General features: G+C 47.4%; 1 protein-coding gene across 1 annotated transcript in view; it reads right to left on the bottom strand.

Annotated features, from left to right (window-relative positions):
• Positions 1–21,165, bottom strand: part of Dnah2 (dynein axonemal heavy chain 2) — a 122,200-nt gene that overhangs the window by 55,409 nt on the left and 45,626 nt on the right. The window contains exons 18-33 of the mRNA XM_041663942.1: positions 16,753–16,945; positions 14,609–14,809; positions 14,344–14,500; positions 13,810–13,984; positions 13,238–13,401; positions 10,845–11,006; positions 10,647–10,750; positions 7,016–7,172; positions 6,797–6,879; positions 6,510–6,690; positions 6,047–6,185; positions 2,779–2,996; positions 2,233–2,334; positions 1,238–1,363; positions 857–967; positions 387–575 (exon numbers count right to left, since the gene is read on the bottom strand). Of these exons, the coding sequence (XP_041519876.1) occupies positions 387–575; positions 857–967; positions 1,238–1,363; positions 2,233–2,334; positions 2,779–2,996; positions 6,047–6,185; positions 6,510–6,690; positions 6,797–6,879; positions 7,016–7,172; positions 10,647–10,750; positions 10,845–11,006; positions 13,238–13,401; positions 13,810–13,984; positions 14,344–14,500; positions 14,609–14,809; positions 16,753–16,945 (2,462 nt within the window). The remainder of the gene's footprint in view (positions 1–386; positions 576–856; positions 968–1,237; positions 1,364–2,232; positions 2,335–2,778; positions 2,997–6,046; positions 6,186–6,509; positions 6,691–6,796; positions 6,880–7,015; positions 7,173–10,646; positions 10,751–10,844; positions 11,007–13,237; positions 13,402–13,809; positions 13,985–14,343; positions 14,501–14,608; positions 14,810–16,752; positions 16,946–21,165) is intronic.

Genomic DNA, 21,165 nt, shown 5'->3' with positions numbered 1-21,165 from the left:
ATCAGGACAGAACGAGACAGACATGGGTTTAGGGGAAGAGTAGAGATAGAAATGGTGACCATTAGGGTTCAGAGGGGTCGGAGGGCTGCAGGGAGATTAGGGGTCCTGCTTTAGAGTATGGTTTAGGGCCAAGACAGAAAATGGGTTCTATACTGCATGTCTTTTTCCACCCCAAACCATGGAATAGCTGCCTGGGCTCTGAGTCACTGTGGGGTGGCACTACAGGGAGTATTGCCTGGGGCCACTATTTGCCACTCCTGAACTGGGGGTGACAGAGTTAAAAGCTGCCAGGAAGGAGCGGTGAGAGAAGACAGCACATGTCCATGAATGAAAAGCGTTTTGGGCCAGTTTGGGAATAAGAGAGGAGCAAGTTGACCATCTGACACCTTCTCCCAGTAGAAGCGAAGCTGACTGAGCCAGTCAAAAGCATTGACGTCCATGAGGCCGCTCTTGTACAGTTTCTCCAGCACATCGCGAGCATGAATTTCTATCGTCACCAGAGCCACAATCTTAAGCCTCATGATCTTGGTTAAGTTCCCCCTGATGGCTTCTGAGTACTTATTTAGTATTGACACCTGCAGAATGAGGCAAGATCAGGTGGAGCAATGTAGCCAATGCTGAACAATATCATGTCCCGACCGAATGTCACCTCCAGGCCCACACCAAAGCCCTACAATCCCTCTATCCAGCATCTACACAGGAGAGCCGGGCTCTGCTCCACACCACCGCAACTCCCGGCAGTTCCTGGCTCCCTTGTTCTGGCTTGTTTGAACCAGCTCTCTCCAGTTCTGATTCTAGTCACCCCTACACACCAATTCCAACTCCAGGTGGGCCCCATCCTTGAAGGGCTCCCCACCTGCTTCTTCTTCATGACCTTGAGAATTTTCTTGTCTGACCGCTCCTTAGCTGTCATCAGGCACTTGGTGACATCAGCAGTCCACTGGATCTGACTAGCGGCAATCACCACCTGAGGGGGTACAGAAGTTGGTTCCCAGGCCTTGCCTTTAGCCACCCACACAGCCCCTTCTTGGGTTTCAGCCTCTTCTAGAACCCAGTGACTATAGTCTAGTCTACCCTGAAGGTTGGCATATGTGCCTTCGGTCAGGAGTCCTGATTCCATTATATAGGGTGTGAGAGCCAAGCCCGGAAGGAGGAACAGGAAGCCCCTGTTTGTGATGCCCTGGAGTCCCTTTCCACACACTGCTCCATTAGCTCCATTTGTGCGGCCCCCGCTCACCTGGCCGGCCCACTCCTTCACCCATTTGTCCCTCTTGTTGAGGAACTTCTTGAGGGCCACTCGGCAGTTCCGAAGCAAATCCCGCAGGGTCATCCTCATGGCCCGTTCCACATCACCAAGCCAGGACTAGGAAGAATGAAATAACACAAGGGCTCAGGCTAATGGCCATTGGCAGAGATTCCCAATGAGAAGACACAGGAGAAATAAGACTGCAGAGGGCTGAGGACACAGGAGGGAAAAATGTAGTTAGGCCGAAGCTGGTGTGGGTCTCTAAAGGATATGGAGGCAGGAAGCAGAGGGTTGGAGCATCGGATGGACACTTAAGTTTAAGGAGGGGGACAAATGTCAAGAACACGCATGTGTGAGGAAATGACAGCTACGAACACGCATGTGTGAGGAATGGCAGCTACGAACACGCATGTGTGAGGAAATGTCAAGAACACGCATGTGTGAGGAAATGGCAGCTATGAACACGCATGTGTGAGGAACTGGCAGCTATGAACACGCATGCGTGAGGAAATGGCAGCTATGAACACGCATGCGTGAGGAAATGGCAGCTATGAACACGCATGCGTGAGGAAATGGCAGCTATGAACACGCATGCGTGAGGAAATGTCAAGAACACGCATGCGTGAGGAGATGGCAGCTACAAAGCAAGCTCATCTCCCTTCATGGAAATGGTCTCTTCTCACAAAGCCAAGCAAACTTTTGTTCTTTGATTTTTCAAGACAGTGATCGCTACGTAGTCCTGGCTAAACTGGAACTGGCTCTGTAGACCAGGCTGGCCTCAAACTCAGAGACCCACCTGCCTCTGCCTCCCCAGTTGGGATTAAAGGCGTGTGCCAATCAAACTTTCTAATAGAAAGACAATTCCAGGACAATTAAAGATACACCTAGAAACCCTGTCTTGAAAAAGGAAAGGAAAGGAAAGAAAAGAAAAAGAAAAAGAAAGAAAAGGAAAACCGTTTGCTCCCGAGACCTTCGCCAGCACGCACCTCCACGGGTCCTTCTAGAAGTACTGGGTGGAGGAAATCGATGTATTCGCCGTCACCTGAAAACATTCCCACTGCTTCCCATTTGCTGCTGGAGCCCCCTACCTGTGGAAGAGACAAGTCATCCATGCCCTGGCCTCATTCTGGCCTAGAGCAGTGGTCCTCAACCTTTCTAATGCTGCAATCTTTTAATACAGTTCTTCATGTTGTGGTGACCCCCAACGGTACGCTTACTTCTGTTGCTACTTCATAACTGTAATTTTGCTACTGTTATGAATTGTAATGTAAAAATCTGATAGTCAACTCCCAAAGGGGTCAAGACCCACAGGTTCAAAACCACAGTTTTAGAAGCATCTGTGCCCTTCAAAGGCAATTTCTTCTCTTCCCGCCTCTCAACATACCAGTTCTGGAAAGTTCTATGTGAAGATTGACAATTATTACATAATGCCACTCTCCTGTGAGGAGAGTGTGGTCCCCGCCAAAGCCTCCAATACCTTGACGTCACCACTCCTTCCCGGCCCTCATCCCATCATGGCCACCTCTTTTGACCTTTTGGATTCTCAGCAGTTTGATGTTGTCGAAGCATTTTTTGAGGTGCGGCTGCACAGCCTCCGGGTTACGGGACTGGCCCAGAATCTCTAGCAGGTCATCGTTGGACAGGAAGTAAAAGCGAGGGAATATATGTCGCTTGGTCTCTAAGTACATGTCCAGAGACTTCTGAATGTCCTCCAGGATGGTGTTCATCCCTATCAGTGTCTCCAAGAGGTCTGGGGAGAAGGGAAATGGGCGACTTGCGATGGCCTTGCCACTGCCGCCCTGAGTAGACGTGCAGTCCCCAGCTCTGCTTAAAGCCCTTGAGTCTGCGGTACAGACTGCTGGAAGGGCTTTCAGAAACAGAGAAATCACTCCAATCCTCGTGCATATTATCCCACTCTCTCTTGTATTCATCAGACATGGCTACCCATGGAGAGCTTGTACGGAATTCATGGGGTATCATATGAGTTAGCCCCGTTTCTCACCAGTCTTTAGCACAATAGTCCTATTATACCTAAGAGCTTGGAGCGTCACCACTCAACTCAAGAGTGTCTGGAAATTACAAATGATCCTGCCGTTTACTCAATCCAGCAAGCTGAGTCGCTAAAGACGCCACAGACACAGGATGGCAGCAACCACGACACAACACGGAGGGCGCGCCACGCAGAGGCCAAAGGCCACCGCTGTCGCCCTTGGTTACCCCCAGAGGTGGACAGTAAGTTGCTGAAAACACCATGTACTTCAGAAACAGGGCACAGAGACCCCTGAGCTGGTGCTGACCTGCATAACCCCTGAGGACTAGCTTTCATGGTACCCGAAGGCACCGTGCAAGCTTCCAAAGGAGGGGGTAGCCAACAGTCCTCTCCAGTATGATGTCTATGGAACACATCAATGACCAGCCTGGCATGATAACCCTAAGGGTGCGGTAGCGGCATGCACACCTGGCAGTAACCAACAGCTCCCTAATTAGACTTAAGACCCACTCAGCCAAAGGGCCACCAAGGCTGGCAGTATGGCTTAGCTAACTACCACTCATTACCAATGAAGTTGTGGTTACTGGAGGAGAATCTACAACCATTAATTTACTAAACCATCATAATCCCTAACAACAATCTATAAACATTTGTCCATAGGCTCTCATCTCTCATCAAGGAAACTTCCCTTGGTAACAGATGGAGACCACTATAGGAAACACAAGCTGTCAGAATGCAGAGTCGTGGAGCCCAGTCCCAGTGGACATCTCCACAAACTCTCCACCTAAGACTTGGGCAGCACTGCAGAAGAGGGGGCGGGAAGACTGTAGGAGCCAGAGGGCCAGGGAGTTTGCTGTGAGACTGTGTCTCCAGTTACCCCGGAAAGCCTCACCAACATGACCTGTGGAATACTATTTTAAGGTGTGCTACATTTGTTTTGCTCCAGAACATTTGTTTAATGATGCAAAGATGTGTTGCATTCTTTTATGTTGCATTTATTTAACTCTGTGAAGCTGGGGTTCTTTGCCTGTCTGAAACACCTGATGGTCTAATAAAAAACTGAATGACAGGAGAAAGGACAGGCAGACAGAGAAAGTAAATAGAGAAATCTGGAAGGAGGGAGGAGGAGCAAGAGAGAACAAGAAGAGGATGTGAGGGCCAGTCACCCAGACACCCAGCCATCAGACTCAGAGTGAAAGTAAGATACACAGAAGTAAGAAAAGCCCAGAGGCAAAAGGTAGATGGGAGAATTTAAGTTAAGAAAAGCTGTTTAGAAACAAGCCAAGGTAAGGCCGGGCATTCCTAAGTAAGAATAAGCCTCCTTGTAATTTATTTGGGTGGGTGGCAGGCCCCTCAAAGAGCCAAAAGAGTAAAACACAAACAATAACATTTTAGCATTCCAATGTGGGGCTAGAGTAAAAGAAAAACCAACAACAATGACTGCCCAAATGTGATCTGAAAAAAGATTGACACTGATAAACATATCAAAAATTAGATGGGGAAAAGCTCTTGAGGCTTCAGCCCTACACAAGGAACTACAGGCAGCTGAGGAAAGCTGGGAGCAGGAGAGGTGGCCCTCCCCGGGGACAAGCACAGCAATTGGTTGTCCAGAGCCAGATGGTCAGCCTTGAAAACATTATATGGACGGAACAGGTTCTAATTAGGAACATATATGTAAACACACACATATGCAATAACCATTAGTGAGAAAAGAGGCCATGAATTTGAGGGAGAACAGGGAGCGTAGGTAAGAGGGTTTAGAGGGGAAAAAGTACTAATTAAATTTCACTATCAAGAATAAAAAGATAAAATAAAGAAATACGGTAAAGTGATAGAGGAAGACACCCAAAGTCAATTGCTGGACTCCCCACCCTCTGGCACACGCGCGCGCACACACACACACACACACACACACGTGTACACAAAACACACAGTGCTACACAAACCCACACACTCATACAGTCACAGAATGTAGAGTCCAAACCCAAGATTGTGGTCTTGAAGTAAACACACCCCTTCGATTATCTTAAAAAGAAAAGAAAAAAAAAAGAGGTCTACCACAAAGGCCAATCTGAGAGTTTAAACAAGATGTGTTAACAGCTGTAGATTCCCAGAAGTCTTAGCTTTCCGTCTGCATTCTCAGCCTTTGGGACTTTCCCCAGGTTCTTCCCAGGCTCTGTCCTGACCAAAAGTGTGAAACAGTGCCTTCCAGCAAGTGTAGTGACTGCAGGCTACTGGAGTCTTTGGGTGACCTCAGGTGACCTCTGGAGGTCACAGAAAGACTCGCCGTCGTGTGTTTAACAACAGGATCACTGTTTTGGTGGCTTTGTGAGTCAGTCCATTACCCAGATCACTTCAGGGCAGCAGTGGCTGGGACTCAGCCCAAGAACAGCAGTTGTCAGTAGGGCTGCTAAGATCAGCGCTGTTGAGCCAGCGCCCCCTACTGGACTATGAGAGTCACTGTTGCAGTCCTTCCAAATACTCCCATGACAGGATGGGGACTGCAGTGCGCAGGACCAACAAGGCCTGACTGGGTAGCCCATGCTCTAAAGCACTGGATGATACTCCACCTAGTATCAGTTTAACTTGATCTACTGTACAAATAAGAATAATAAGCAACAGTATTCGATTAACATTAGCAAATGTTGCTAAGCGGTGGTAGTGTCACTACTCACAGCTGCAATGGGATTAAACATGGCTACTGATGATAGTGATGATGGAACATTTTAGTGACGGAGCATGTGGCCACAACCTCACAAATGCATAGGAGCAGTGAGGGCTGTCGGGACAATTGCCTGGGGAGCCCTCACCTGGGTAGTGGGTGCTCCGGAGAGCGTTATTGTCTTTGCTCATCCGGTCCATGATGGCTTTCCAGTTGTTGTTGACCTGGTCAAACAGGGCTGACTCATTGGGCAGCTGCTTTCGGATGTCCTCTCCAAAGAAGATATTCTGAGGGGCGTAGAGCCGGGGGAGAGGCCATTTCGCACATGCCCTCCCTCCACACTCTGCTCCCAGACCACAGATGACAACCAACTACAAGAGTCAGACCATTAGAAACCAGGGCAAGAAGCCAAGCTGGGATTGGGAATTCAGGACAGAGCCCAAGAGGAAAACATAAATCTGGAAGAACACAGGCTTGCCTGGGTGGGATGTAAGGTACAGAGATGAGAGTCAGAAGGCGGGGTCTCAGGAGGTGGGAAGAGGACACTGACAGCAGGCCAATTTCCAGGCTCCAGCAGGGGCAGAGACAGCCCAGGCAGTGTGGCTGCTGACCTCCAGGTACATCCACTGTCGCTGCACCGTGAGCACCATCTCGATAACCTCCAGAATGAGGGAGAGGCAGCGTTCCCAGTGGTCCACATCCTTCTCAAAGGCCTTCACAAATCGAGAGGCCTTCATGGTTGACAGAGCCACCTGGTTGTCTTCCAGGGCCTGGAACACTTCTTCTGTGCCCCTGGCGTGCAAAGGCTGGAAATCATTGTCCATACCCCCTGCCAATCCCTTAGCCTCTCTCCGCAGCTCAGGCCACATGTGCCCACCTCGTGTGGAGCCCTCGCTACCTGAGCCGGTGATGGCCCTTGTCCTTGTAGGGCACTATGTCGAGCTGCGTCACATCCCAGGTTCTGGCAATGTTTTGTAAGCCCTGTGAAGAGAATTTGGAGGACAGAGTAACCATGTACCTAGTCCACAAAGGGGAGAGGAGCCTGTGGGGGGGCCTTAAATGCGGCAGCGGCTGGAAGTTTGTACACAGGAGGCTGAGGAGTAGGATGCTATCATACCACTTCTATGGCCAGCTCTTTGGTGGCAGAAGCAGAGATCTCCGCGATTTTCTCCACGTGCTGGTCCATTCCGAGCTGCACGATCTGTTCCAAGGTGAAGCTTTCCGACTCCTGATCAAACTCCCGTTGGACTTCCTCTTTGACCTGGTCCCAGTGCCTGCAGCCCAGAACAAGAAGTCTGACCTGGAGGCCAGCTCCAGGGCCTACTACTAGCCAGTGTCAATCAATCCCTGGGTTGTCAGTGTGCCTCAATCAAGCTCTTGCTTAGCGTGTGTGAGGCTCAGCATTCCATACCCAGCATTGCTTTAAAAAAAAAAATCGCTTCTCGTTTCCTCCCTTTGGAACATGATAATTCTGGCTATTTGTTAATTCCCAATTCAATGGATCTTGCTAAATAGGCTCCACGGTGCAGTCTTAGACACCGTGGGAATACAAGGATTGATCTGTCACTCTCCAGGAGTCAATCCTCTGGAGAGGAGGTAAGGCAGGTGTGCATACGAACACGCAATCCATTAGTGCAGGTCTCTGACGGCTCACGTGCTGGGCTAAGGGTTACACACGCTACTCTGCTTCTCACAAGTGCTCCGTACTGGGAAGTGCTACTATTGCATTAACAGACAAGGAAACGCAGGTTAGGGAGTCTACATAACTTATAAATTGGGGGGTTAGATTAGACTCACCCACATAACACTTAGGGGTAAAACATTGCTCAAAGGCAAAAAAAAAAATGGTGGCTACAATAAAATAAAACTTTTTGAATCAAAAAAAACAAAAAACAAAAAAACAAAAACCCCAAGTCTTAGTTATAATAGATAAAGCCAGAGGAGGCAGAGGGAGACGCCAGGAAAGAGCCCGTGGACACACACTCAGTGAATCTGAATGCCCAGGACAGTACAAGAAGCAGGAGACAGTGAAAGACTGGACACGGCAGCCCTTGCTGTCTGTAGCGCATACACACAGCAGCCCTTGCTATCTGTAGCGCATACACACGGCAGCCCGTGCTGTCTGTAGCGCATACACCACAGCCCAGGTGCGGATGAAGTCAACCTAAGCGCCCATCAACTACTCAATGGAAAAGAAATGTAGTATCTGCGCCTGATGGAAAACCATTCAGCTTTTCAAAAAGAAGAAATATAGGATGTGGTGGCACATGCCTTTAATCCCAGCGGAGACAGGCAGATGTCTGTGAGGTCAACGTCAGCCTAAGCTGTCTACAGTCTAAACAGCCAGTGCTATCTAGATCAGCCAGGGTTACATAGTTAGGTCTTGTCTCAAGAAGAAGGAGAAGGAGAACGAGGAGAAGGATGAGGAGGACAAGGAGGGGCAGGAGGAGGGAAGAAGGGGAGGAGGAGGGAAGGGGAAGAAGAAGCAGGAGGAGGGAAGAGGGGGAGGAGGATGGGAGGGGGAGAAGAGGAAATCCCTATAATTTCAACAGTTTAGAGGGATGTGGAGGATTTTATGTTAAGTGAACTAAGCCAGCACAGGAAGGTGAATCCTGCATGACCTTATTGAGATATACAGTCTAAAATCGTCACATTCACACAGGCAGAGGAGAGAATGGTAGCTCCAGGGGCGTGGGGGACAGAGTTGGGAGAGATGGTTAAAGGCTATGGAGTTTCAGCTACACAGAAGGAGCAAGTTCAAGAGATTAAGCTGCACAGTTACTAGTGCTAGCAACAATGTATTATGTGTATGTAAATAACTAAGTACAACCTTTAACTTTATTTTAATAATGAGGTGGGGCTGGTAGTGCACATGAGTGCAGGTGCCTGCAGAGTCCAGGTGTTAGGCAGGAGTTACAAGCAGCCGTGAGCTCCTGATGTAGATGCTGGGAAAGGAGCCCAGGGCCTCTGGATAAGCAGTGCTTCACTGGGCACCTCTCCAGTTCTAATTATTATTTTTTATTTTGTTTTGTTTTGTTTCATACAGGGGCCCACTAAGTAGCCCTGGCTGGTCTCTGCCTCCCAAAGAGCTGGGATAAAAGGCGTGTGCCACCGCTCCCTATCTATCTATCTATCTATCTATCTATCTTTCTTTCTTTCTTTCTTTCTTTTTTCTCTTTTTTTGTTTGTTTGTTTGGTTGGTTGGTTGTTGGTTGGTTGTTGGTTTCTCTGTGTAGCCCTGGCTGTCCTGTAGACCAGGCTGGCCTTGAACTCAGTGATCTTCCTTCCTCTGCCTCCTGAGTGCTGGAAGTAAAGGCATGTGCCACCACTGCCTAGCTCTTTTTTCTTTTAATAGATTTATTCATTTTATTTTATGTTTGAGTGTTTTGCTTGTGCTTGGTGACCGAGGGTTCAGAAGAAGGTACTGGATCTTCTGAACTACCACGGAGGTGCTGTTCTGATATCTTTATCTGTTTCTAAACAAAACGCAGACACGTTGGAGCTAGGCTGTACCTCCACATCCACCCTAGGAATAAATGTTAAGGGTTGGGAGAAAGCTCCCTGGGTAAAGGCAGTTCTATGCAAGCATAAGACCCTGAGTTCAAATCCCAGCACCCCTATAAAAGGCTAACCATGACCAGTGTGCCTGGAACTCCAGTCCTGGGGGGGTCACATGTACACAGACACCTGCACCCCTCCACACACACAGATGAACACATACCCCAAAAGTAAAGCTCAAATATTCTCTCCACAGAAGTAAAAGAAACAGGTATATGAGGTGCTACATATGCTAATCCCTCAGTGTAGCTCTCCCGCAGTGCACACACCCTGCAAGACATATGCTGCCATTATAAATATGTGACTTTCTGTCAGTTACATACAAACTTGGGGCCAGTGAGATGGGTCAATAAGCAAGGGCACTTGCTGGCAAGCCTGACAGTCTCAGTGTGATCCCCAGGGCCCATATGGTAGAGAGAGAACCAACTCCCACAGGTTTTCCTCCGACTCCACACTGGAGCTGTGGCGTGCGCACGCGCGCGCGCGCACACACACACACACACAATAATAAACAAATGCAATTAAAAGGTTTTAGGTCAATTTGGACTAGTGTTATGGCTTAGCAGGGCAGTGCCGACATTCACAAGACCTGGGTTCACTCCCTAAAAGTGAAATACCCTGGGACCAGGGAGATGGCACAGTGGTTAAAAATGCTTCATGGGGGGGGGGCTGGAGAGATGCCTGCTCTTCCAAAGGTCCTGAGTTCAATTCCCAGCAACCACATGGTGGCTCACAACCATCTGTAATGGGGTCTGGTGCCCTTTTTTGGCCTGTGGGCATACACACAGACAGAATATACACTATATACAGAATACATAATAAATAAATAAATATTTTTTTAAAAAAAACAAACAACAACAACAAAAAAAAGTGCTTCATGTACAAGAGTAGGGACCAGGGTTAGAACCCACGGAACTCAAGAACTGGCTAGGCAGGTAGGGCAGTTGCCCTCAGGCCGCAGGGATGGAAGATACTTAGGGAAGGCTGGCTAACTAGACTAGCTGGAATTGGGAAGCTCTGGGTTCAGATTCTGCCTCATTAAATAAAAGGGAGGAATGATCAAAAAGAACATCTAATATTAACTTCAACACATGGGTACGGACACCCAGGAAAGCAAGCACACATAGACCACACATGTGCATACACATGTACAGACAAGAACGGGCAGAGCTGGGCAGGGGCAGCCTCACCTCTCTCTGAGGGCCGGGTTCCGCAGGTCTGAGATGAGGGGCATGGTTCTCTTGAACTGCTCTATTTTGGAGCGAGTGGTTTCAATAATTTCCCAGTTTCGGTCCTGAGCAAAGATGGGAGACATCAGAAGTCCCATGGCACTGGAGCCTGCCCACTTCCTCAGCTGGGACAGGGCCATCTTGTCTGTCCCCAAGTACCTTATACTCTTTGGCCAGTCTTGTGAGGCGGCGAAACAGCCCATGGGCCATGGACTCCATAGCCTCTGTCTGCAGGGTCAGGAAGCAGCCCGTCTTCCACTGGTTCCAGCTCTCTTCCCAGTCCCGAGTGATCTCCCACACTTGCTGGAGGGCGTCAAGCTCCTGTCGGGGACAGGTGGATGGACAGACAGCCTTAGGCATGGCGCCCCGGCCCTCCACCTCCCCGACAGCACGCAGGCCCTTCCCTTGTCCAGCTGATGATGGTGCTGCCTCCCAGTTCACCTTTGCCCTCTACTCTCTGGCTTCGAGGGCTCATCAAATGCTAAGCACTTGAGAAGCTCCTCAGCACGGAGTCTTAGGGAAATGAAAATGAGAGCCTCCATGTGATACCACTTCACACCCACTCTGGCTAGAACAACAACAAACCTGTAAAGGAAAATACATGTGGGCAAGGATACCAAGAGAAACCAGGAATTCCCATCCGTTTGCTAGTGGGATGAAAATGGCAAGGCTGCTGTGGAAGATCGCTTGGCTGTGACTCAGAAGCATAAGTGAGGGATGCCATATGATCGGGCAATTTTATTGCTAGGCTTATCCCACAACAATTAGGGACAGGCGTCCAAATACAAGTACATGTACACTCATAGGAGCCCTGCTCACTTCGGTGAAAACGAGCAAACAATAGAATGTTAGCGAGCCATGAAAAGGAATGGAATACTGAAACATGCCATAGCATCCATCAGCTGTGAAAACACCGTGGGAGTGAAGGAAATCAGAGACCAAAGATCACATTGTTCCAATGGTGGGAAATACCCAGGACAGGGAAATCTATACACGTGAACAATAGGTTGGTGGGGGCTGGGGAGAGGGGATGGAGGTGGGGGCTGGGGAGAGAGGATGGAGGTGGGGGCTGGGGAGAGGGGATGGAGGTGGGAGCTGGGGAGAGGGGATGGAGGTGGGGGCTGGGGAGAGGGGATGGAGGTGTTTGCTTATAGAAACATGACTTCCTCTTGTGGCAATGAAAATGTTTTGTTTGGGGTTTTTTTAATCGTTTTTAGAAAATCTTTTTTCTACTTTTTCATAATTTTTTAAAGAATTGTTTATGTATATGGTACTCTATGCCAGAAGAAGGCATCAGATCCCATTATGCATGGCTGTGAGTCACCATGTGGTTGCTAGGAATTGAACTCAGGACCTCTGGAGGAGCAGCCAGTGCTCTTAACCCCTAAGCCATCTCTCCAGCCACCTAGAATCTTTTTTCTAAGGATTTATTTTTTATGTTATGAATATTGTCTTGCCTGCATGTATGTCTACACACCATGTGCCTGTAGTATCATAGGGTCCAGAAGAGGACATTGGATCTCTTGGAACTGAAATTACAGACTATGTAAGTTTCCATATGGGTGCTGGGAATCAAACCCAAGCCCTCTGGAAGAGTAGCTGTGGTGGTCTGAATAAGGATGGCCCCATAGGCTCATATATGAATGCTTAGTCACCAGGGAGTGGAACAACTTGAGAAGGATTAGAAGGTGGTACCAGGGTCTGAGGCATTGCTGTGAGAGGCCTGACCATACTTTTGTTCGGAGGAATTTGGAAGACTTTGGGTGGGGGCTTCAATGGGGTTAAATGTGCCATCCCAGCAGAAGCGTGGAGGCTGGCACTGCGGCTGATATGGGACGTGGGTCAGTGAAAAGGTTTCAGAGGAGAATATTAGCAGGTGGCCTAGAGACTGTGCTGGTGATATTTTGGCAAAGAATATGTCTGCTTCCTTCCCTTGTCAAATAAACAACAACAACAAAAAAAAAAACTGCCCAATGCTAGATTGAAGAATTCTGGATTAAATTGATGTTGGCAGAGGAGATTTCAAGACAGCCCAGTATGGACTCTGTTGTGTGGTTATTAGTGGCACCTTTATGCTGATCTATAATGAAAAGGAGAAAACTGAGCAAGGAAAAATACAAAATGTACCATTTGAGGAGAAAAAGGGCACCAAGAAGTAAAATGGAGCAAAGTCCAGTACTCAAAGAGATAACAACTTTAAATAAAATCGGGGGTGGGGGGAGACTGGGCAGTGGTGGCGCACACCTTTAATCCCAGCACTCAGGAGGCAGAGGCAGGCGGATGTCTGTGAGTTCAAGGCTAGCCTGGTGTACAGAGCGAGTGCCAGGACAGGCTCCAAAGCTACACAGAGAAACTCAAAAAACCAAAAAATAAATAGTAATGATAATAATAAAATGGTTGGTCTAGTGTATGAATTTTTACCTCAGTTAAAAAAAAATAAAACAAAACAAAAACCCGCAAAACTGTTAATGAACCATTCCCAGGTCCTCAGAAACCTGTCCTGTCCCTGCCACTTGTCCCTGGTTTTCATGGAACCCAGCTCAGCACAGTACCTTCTCCAGGTTCTGGAGGTCCTTGGAGATTGGCTGCTCAATCTTGAAGATGCCCAGGTTGGAGCGGAGGTTGTTCTCTTCATCCCGCATGGCCATCAGCATGGCGCGCACCTGTGCGATCTGATCCAGCGCAGCTGTGTGGCCCACATTGCTGGTAAAGGGCCCTGTGGGAAGTCAACATGTGGCTCAGATCCCGCTCGGGTCCATGCCTCTCAAAAAGCAGTCTGTGGCTCTCTAGCTCAGGGGGCAAACCCCACTCTACTGTCACGTGAGAGGAAAGGGGAGGTGAAAAGGGGAAGCATGTAGGAACAATGGACTATGAAGTCAGGGTTAGAACACTGGGAACGTTGCTGGCCCAGGCCTTCCAACCAGAAACCCGTGACTCCAGGTGAGCTCATCCTCTGTCCCCTCGAGGTTCCTTCCCTTTCCTGAGCGGCCTGCTCCCTTCTCCCAGCTCCAAACCTTCCTGTGCCGCACACCCCCATCTGTTTTCACCTTTCCAGGGCAAAATTTTGAATTCTGAGTCACAAAACCAAGTCTAAAGAAGGGGAGAGAGGTGGAGCAAGGAATACCTTTGGCCTCAAAATCATCTAGAAGGTTGTGTGCCTTCTTCTTGAACTCGTCAGCTGCGTGAATAAGGCCTGTCTTGAACTTCTCCTTGTGTTTCTTCAGCATCTGCTCGCTGTCCAGCAGGATTTGTTGGAAGGTAATCCACTCCCCATTGAGACTGTCCAGCATCTCCAGGACCTGGGAGGGAGAGAAGGCGGAATGACCCACACGCAGGAGGTCTATCCTCTCCGAGGCTGGGCACCCAGGGTGTCACATATGCTAGGCGACACTCTCCCAACGAGCCGCCCCCCAGCTCTCTGTCAGTTAGCTGTATCTCTGCCCTCCAGACCAGCGGTCATAAACAGTCCATGCATGACTGATCCCGTAGAAACCAATCTCAAGTTGCTGGGTCTAGTAGAAGTATATAAACTAAGGGGCACCATTGTTTGAGTTAGCCGTGGTCCTCGGGAGTTCTGAATCTCTCACCTCCTCCCTCTACAGTCTGTTGCCACTGACACATGCTTGACTCGGGTGGACCAAACACAGCAGGAACTTACACTGTCTGGAACCGGCACCTCGTACTTTTCCAGAATGGTAAACTGTTCGTGGATGGGCGGGATCTGAGTCTCCAGGCTGGGTAAGTCATGCTGCAGGGTGTCCATGAGCTGCAGACTGACCCCTAGTTCCTCCAGCGTTTGGGGAGGGCGGCTGATTCTAAAAGTCAGCAAAGAGGTGTTGTTGGTGGAAAGCACATGCACGCACACGCGTGCACGAGTACTCACGCTCGCACATACCCACAGCCATGCCCAAGCCAAGTCTTACTTCTCGGCGTTGTCTTTCAGGTAGCTGTGCAGATCCATCAGGCGCCCAGCGGCCATCTCCTTGAGCAGCGTTGTAAACTTATTCTGCCACTCGTTGCAATGCTGCACCAGTGAGAACTTGAGGTGTGAACAGTCCAGCAGAACGAACTGAACGTTGAGGACCGTCTCCTCCTTCTGTACATTGTTAGCCACCTCTGTGTAGCTGCAAGGGCCCAGGTCTGCTCAGAGAGCTCTATCCCTTCATTGGTGACCCCCCAACACCACCACCCAAACTCCACTCTTGTTTCCTTTCACCCAAACCTGCAGTTCTAGGCAGTTCTATTGCCAGGTCTCACCCAGGCCAACCCATTCCTGGCAGACTGCTGTGGCCATGCCAGCTTCCCAAGTACTGGACAGCGTGAATCCGCAGTCACAACTTCCCCCCCGGGACCCACAGCCTTGAAGTCCCCTAGGTCCAAGCTGGGCTCACACCGCACCACTTCTAGCTTAGTTGCCTCAAGCAGACGTTTGGTTTAGGAGATAGGCTTTTTACATTTTACCTGGCTTGGCCTCAAACTCCTGAACACGAGTGGTCTTCCTGCCTCAGCTTCCTGTAGCTGGAACTACCGCTGGACTAACCTTGTATGCTTTTCTCCTGGGACTGTCTGACCATCCTGAGCCTTTGAGTCCTCATGCATAGGTAGGGATGGCATAGGACAGCCTCAGGGGATGTACAGCGGCCCCTTTGTCTGCCTCCTTTTCTGTGTCCGTGTTCCAGTCTGTTTGCTTTTGCCCATCTATACCTCAGTCTGCACTGTTTCCTCCTGGGCCCCACCATCTCCGCCTGATGAAACCCCAGCTCTCTGAGAATGCACAGCCCCTATAGGTGCCATCTTTACCAGGCCTTTCCTGGTGTCTCTGACTGGAAATCCTTTCTTTTTGCTTTACTGTGGATTTAAAAATTCCCCACAGGTCTGTGTGGTAAGTCTCAGTCTGCAGCTTGGTGCTACTGGGAGTTGGTAGAAAGGGGTGAACCAAAGAAAAAGTCTTCCTATTACTGGGGTGATGCCTGGAGGAGCCCCTACCCCAACACTCTCTCTGCCTTTATCCTACGGCACAGGCTGATGGCTTTGCATCCACTATAGTACACATCTACAAGCCCAAAGCAATGGAGTCAACTGGTCATGGGCTAAACTTTCCCCCAATTGTGAGCCAAAACAAACCTTTCTGGATAGGTTTGTTTTCCTCAAGGATTTTTTTATAGGAACGGACACCAACTGGCACACCTAGTGAGCTGGCCCCCGCGGCTTGCACACATACTCCTAGTACAAATGCATGGAGCCGGTAGAGGCACAAAAAGCGTCTTACAAGCTTGCAGAGTTCACAGAGAACAGCACCCTACTGTAGGTCACATAGTATCTGTCTCACAGGAAACTGAGGCCTGGGGCGTATGAAACTCTGCCCGGGACTGCATAACCAGTCAGTACCAGAGCTGGGCCGCGTGCCAGCCTCCCACTCTCCCAGCCACTACACTACCGCCCCTGAGGAGAAAGGCCTGTAGAGTTCTTTTCTTTCTTTTAAAACTTCTTCAAGGCTCATAGGAGAATTGCTCTGAGTGAATGAACGGCCATAGCCAGGGGAAAAGGTGGCAGTTACTTTACGTCAGATCTTAAGAATCTTCTTCCATTTAGCTCCAGCCCAGCACCTTAGAGTTGTCAGCCCCAAAGGCTTTCCTTCTCTGCCCTTCCCTTCCTCCTCTCTTCCTCCCCCTCTCTTCCCCCCCCCCCATTTCCCCCCCTTTTTTAATGCGTGGTCTTGCTACCTGTCTCAGGCCACACCCCTCTGCCCCTCATGCTACACGTGTCTGGGATCACAGACAGGCGCCATGACTCCCCGCTCTTCTACCTTCTCCATCTCTAGTATCTCTTACTTCCCAACCAGCCCCTGCGAGACTCCTCTAAAGAAACAGCTAGCTTTCCCTAAACCTTGCCCAGCCTCTTTCTGGATCTCCGCCCTCAAGAAGCCAAGGTCCAGCGCTCTTCTCCTGCAGCCCAGGGCACGCAGTGTCCAGAACTACCGGAATGGACCAGCCGAGCCCCACTCTCTTCCTCCAGAGAGTGCTCTTCTTTTAGACAATCCCACCTCCACCTCCCCTTCTTCACTCACCGGGCAATGTCAGCATCAAAGGAAGAGACAGGGGGGTTGAGCCGCTGGTAGCGGCGGATGAAGGAGTCCTTGTTGATCTCCCAGATCTCCCGGTACATGTCCCAGGTCTTGAGGTAATTCTGCAGCAAGCTCGCGTTGTTGGTCACACCACTGCTGATCTGGGCCTGGATCTTCTTGATGTCCTCGTCACGCTCTTCAAAGGGTGCAGAGAGATGCTGCTCACGAACACGCACTCCAGGCTCCAGCCTGGCCCCAACACTGCCCTCGGCTTTCCACTCTGCCAGTTTCCCCACTAAAATATACTCAAACATGAGCTTTAGGAAACAGAGGAGAACTGAGCCAGCAACCTGGGCCAGAGCGGGCCTGGGATGGTGAACTCCATGGGAGCAGGAGCAGAACCAGACCAGGGACATGAACTAGACCAGGGACTTTTGCCCAAGCAGGACTGGACCAGCGACCTTGGAGGGATTGGGCCTGAGACTGCTGCAGGAGCAGACACAGGGGAGCAACTGCTGAGTGAGTGGGCCAGAGCCAGAGACTGCTGCAGGTCCAGGCGTGAGTCTGGGACCTCTGAGGAAGTAGGCCTAAGCCAGGTCCTCTGTGGGTGCGGGCGCACCCGGGGAAGAAGATTAGAGCCAGAGACCTTTGTAGGACCAACCCTAAGCCAGGGACCTCTGCAGGAGCAGATCCAGACCAGGAACATTTACAGAAACAGGTCTGAGCCAGCAACCTAGACCAGAGCAGGCCTGAGACCTCCAGGAACAAGGAGTGACCAATGGGGTAACAAAACCATGGCACTGACTGTACCACAAAGAACAACCATCTGAGCCTTGGATCCACTGGCATCTAGAAGATTAATCACCAGAGTCACAGACAACCCCAACTATACCAATTAGAGGAAAGGATGAGTAGACAGGTAAGAACACACACAACACCACAAAGAGCAACATGACACCAGTAAAATCTAGAGACCTTACAACAGCAAGACTTGAACAACCAAATATAGATGAAGTAGAAAAAAATGATCTAAAAATAACTTCAGGAGAATGTTTGAGACTCAAAGAGGAAATGAGAAATTCCCTCAAAGAAATGGAGGAAAAGACAAAAAAATGGAAGACATCAGCAAATCCCTTAAAAAAAAAAGAAAAAGTAATCAAACATATGAAAGAAACTATTCAAGACTTGAAAACTGAAATAGAGACAATAAAGAAACACAAGCTGAGGGAATTATAGAAACAGAAATCATGAGAAAACGATCAGGAACCACAAATGCAAGCACAAACAGCAGAATACAAGAGAAAGAAGAGAGAATCTCAAGTGCTGAAGATACAACAGAGGAAATAGACTCATCAGTCAAAGAAAACATTAAATCTAACAAAAGCTTAACACAAAATATCCAGGAAATATGGGACACTATGGAAAAAACCAAACGTAAGAATAATATGTATAGAAGAAGTTCAACTCGAAAGCACAGAAAATATATTTAACAAAATAATAGAAGAAAACTTTCCCAACCTAAAGAAAGATATGCCCATGAAGGTACAAGAAGCTTACAGAACACCAAAGAGACTGGATCAAAAAAAGTCCCCTCACCACATAATAATCAAAACACTAAACATACAGAATAAAGAAAGAATATTAAGAGCTGCAGAGGAAAAAGGCCAAGTAACATATAAAAGCAGACCTATCAGAATTACTTCTCATTGGAGACAATGAAAGCCAGGAGGCCGTGGTCAAGCTTTATGCAGACATTAAGAGACCACGGATGCCAGCCCAGACTACTATACCCAGCAAAACTTTCAATCACTGTAGAAGGACAAAACAAGATATTCCATGACAAAACCAGATTTAACCAATACCTAGTCACAAACCCAGCTCTACACAAAGTACTAGAAGGAGAATTCTAAAGCAAGGAAGTTGGCTACATCAACAAAAACACAGACAATTGATGATCTCACAGCAGCAAATCCCCAAGTAGAGAAAAACATTCAAATTAACATCAACAACAAAAACTAAATTAACAGGAGATAGCAATCACTGGTCATTAATATCCCTTAATATAAATGGACTCAACTCACCTATAAAAAGACACAGGCTAATAGATTGGATACAAAAATAGAATCCATCCTTCTGCTACATACAAGAAACACACCTCAACCTCAAAGACAGACATCACCTCAGAGTAAAGGGTTGGGGGAAAAATTTCCAATCAAATGGACCTAAGAAACAAGTTGGTGTAGCTATATTAATAACTAACAAAATAGACTTCAAACTAAAATCAATCAAAAGATATAAAGGAGAGCATTTCATATTAGTCACAGGAAAAATCCATCAAGACGAAATCTCAATACTGAACATCTATGCCTCAAATACAAGGGCACCCTCATATGTAAAAGAAGCACTTCTAAAGCTTAAATCATACATTAAACCCCACACACTAATAGTGGGAGACTTCAACACTCCACTCTCACTACTGGACAGGTCAGTCAGACAAAAAATTAAGAGAAATAAGGGAACTAACAGATGTTATGACTCAAACGGACTTAACAGACATCTATAGAATATTCCGTCCAAACGTAAAAGAATATACCTTCTTCTCAGCACCTCATGGAACCTTCTCAAAAACTGACCACATACTTGCTAACAAAACAAACCTCAACAGATACAAAAAAAAATTGGAATAACCCCATGTATCTTATCAGATCACCATGACTTAAAACTACAATTCAACAACAATACTAATTCCAGAAAGCCCTCAAACACATGGAAATAAACAATTCTCACCTGAATCATCAGTGGGTCAATGAAAAAATGAAAGGGAGAAAATAAAGACTTCCTAAAATTCAACGAAAATGACCACACAACATACCCAAATTTATGGAACACAATGAAAGCAGTGTTAAGAGGAAAGTTCATAGCACTACATGCCTATATAAAGAAGCTGGGAAAATCCCACAATAGTGAATTAACAGAACGTTTGAAAACTTTTGAACAAAAAGAAGCAAACTCACCCAAGAGAACTAGACAGCAGAAAATAATCAAATTGAGAGCTGAAATCAACAAAATAGAAACAAAGAAAACAATACAAAGAATCAATGAGACAAAGAGTTGGTTCTTCAAGAAAATCAACAAAATAGACAAACCTTTATCCAAACTAACCAAAAGGCAGAGAGAGAATATCAAAATAGACAAAATCAGAAATGAAAAGGAGGTCATACATAACAACAGACATGGAGGAAATACAGGAAATCATCAGGTTATATTCCGAAAACCTGTACTCCACAAAATTGGAAAACTTAAAGGAAATGGACAACTTTCTGGATAAATATCACTTGCCAAAATTAAATCAAGACCAGGTAAGCAAATTAAACAGACCTATAACTGCTGAAGAAATAAAAACAGTCATCAAAAGTCTCCCCCCCCCCCAAAAAAAAAAGAGCCAGGACCAGATAGTTTCAACTCAGAATTCTACACAAGATTTTCAAAGAAGAACTAATACCAATACTCCTCAAATTGTTCCACACAATAGAAACAGAAGGAACATTGCCAAACTCTTTTTATAAGGCTACAATTACCCTGATACCCAAACCACATAAAGACATTACTAAGAAAGAGAATTGAAAAGCAATCTCACTCATGAACACTGATGCAAAAATACTAAATAAAATACTGGCAAATTGAATCAAGAACACATCAGAACCATCATCCACCATGAACAAGTCGGCTTCATCCCAGAGATGCAGGGATGGTTCAACATACAAAAATCTGTCAGCTTAATCCACCATATAAACAAACTGAAAAATAAAAACTAGATGATTATCTCATTAGATGCTGAAAAAGCTTTCAGCAAAATACAACATCCCTTCATGATAAAAGTCTTGGAGAGAACAGGGAACAAACCTACATAAAATAAAGGCAATATACAGCAAACCAACAGCCAACATCATACTAAATGGAGAGAAACTCCCAGTAATCCCACTGAAATCAGGAACAAAACAAGGTTGTCCACTCTCTCCATATCTATTCAATGTAGTCCTTGGGGTCCTAGCTAGAGCAATAAGACACGAAAAGGCGATCAAGGGGATACAAATCAGAAAAGAAGTCAAATTCTCACTATTTGCTGATGATAAGATAGTTCACTTAAGCAACCCCAAAAATTCTATCAAGGAACTTCTACAACTCATAAACACTTTCAGCAATGTAGCAGGATACAAGATTAACTCAAAAAAATCAGTAGCCCTCCTGTACACAGATGATAAATGGGCTGAGAAAGAAATCAGAGAAACATCACCCTTCACAATAGCCACAAATAGCATAACATATCTCAGAGTAACTCTAACCAAACAAGTGGAAGACTTGTTTGACAATAACTTTAAATCTTTGAAGAAAGAAATTGAAGAAGACACCAGAAAG

This window comes from Microtus oregoni, unplaced genomic scaffold (assembly GCF_018167655.1).
Source record: "Microtus oregoni isolate MIOR12 unplaced genomic scaffold, Mior012 000015F_ref0000493, whole genome shotgun sequence".
Classification (NCBI taxonomy): domain Eukaryota; kingdom Metazoa; phylum Chordata; class Mammalia; order Rodentia; family Cricetidae; genus Microtus; species Microtus oregoni.
The sequence above is the reverse complement of the archived record's forward strand: the minus strand, read 5'-3'. Positions and strand labels throughout refer to the sequence as shown.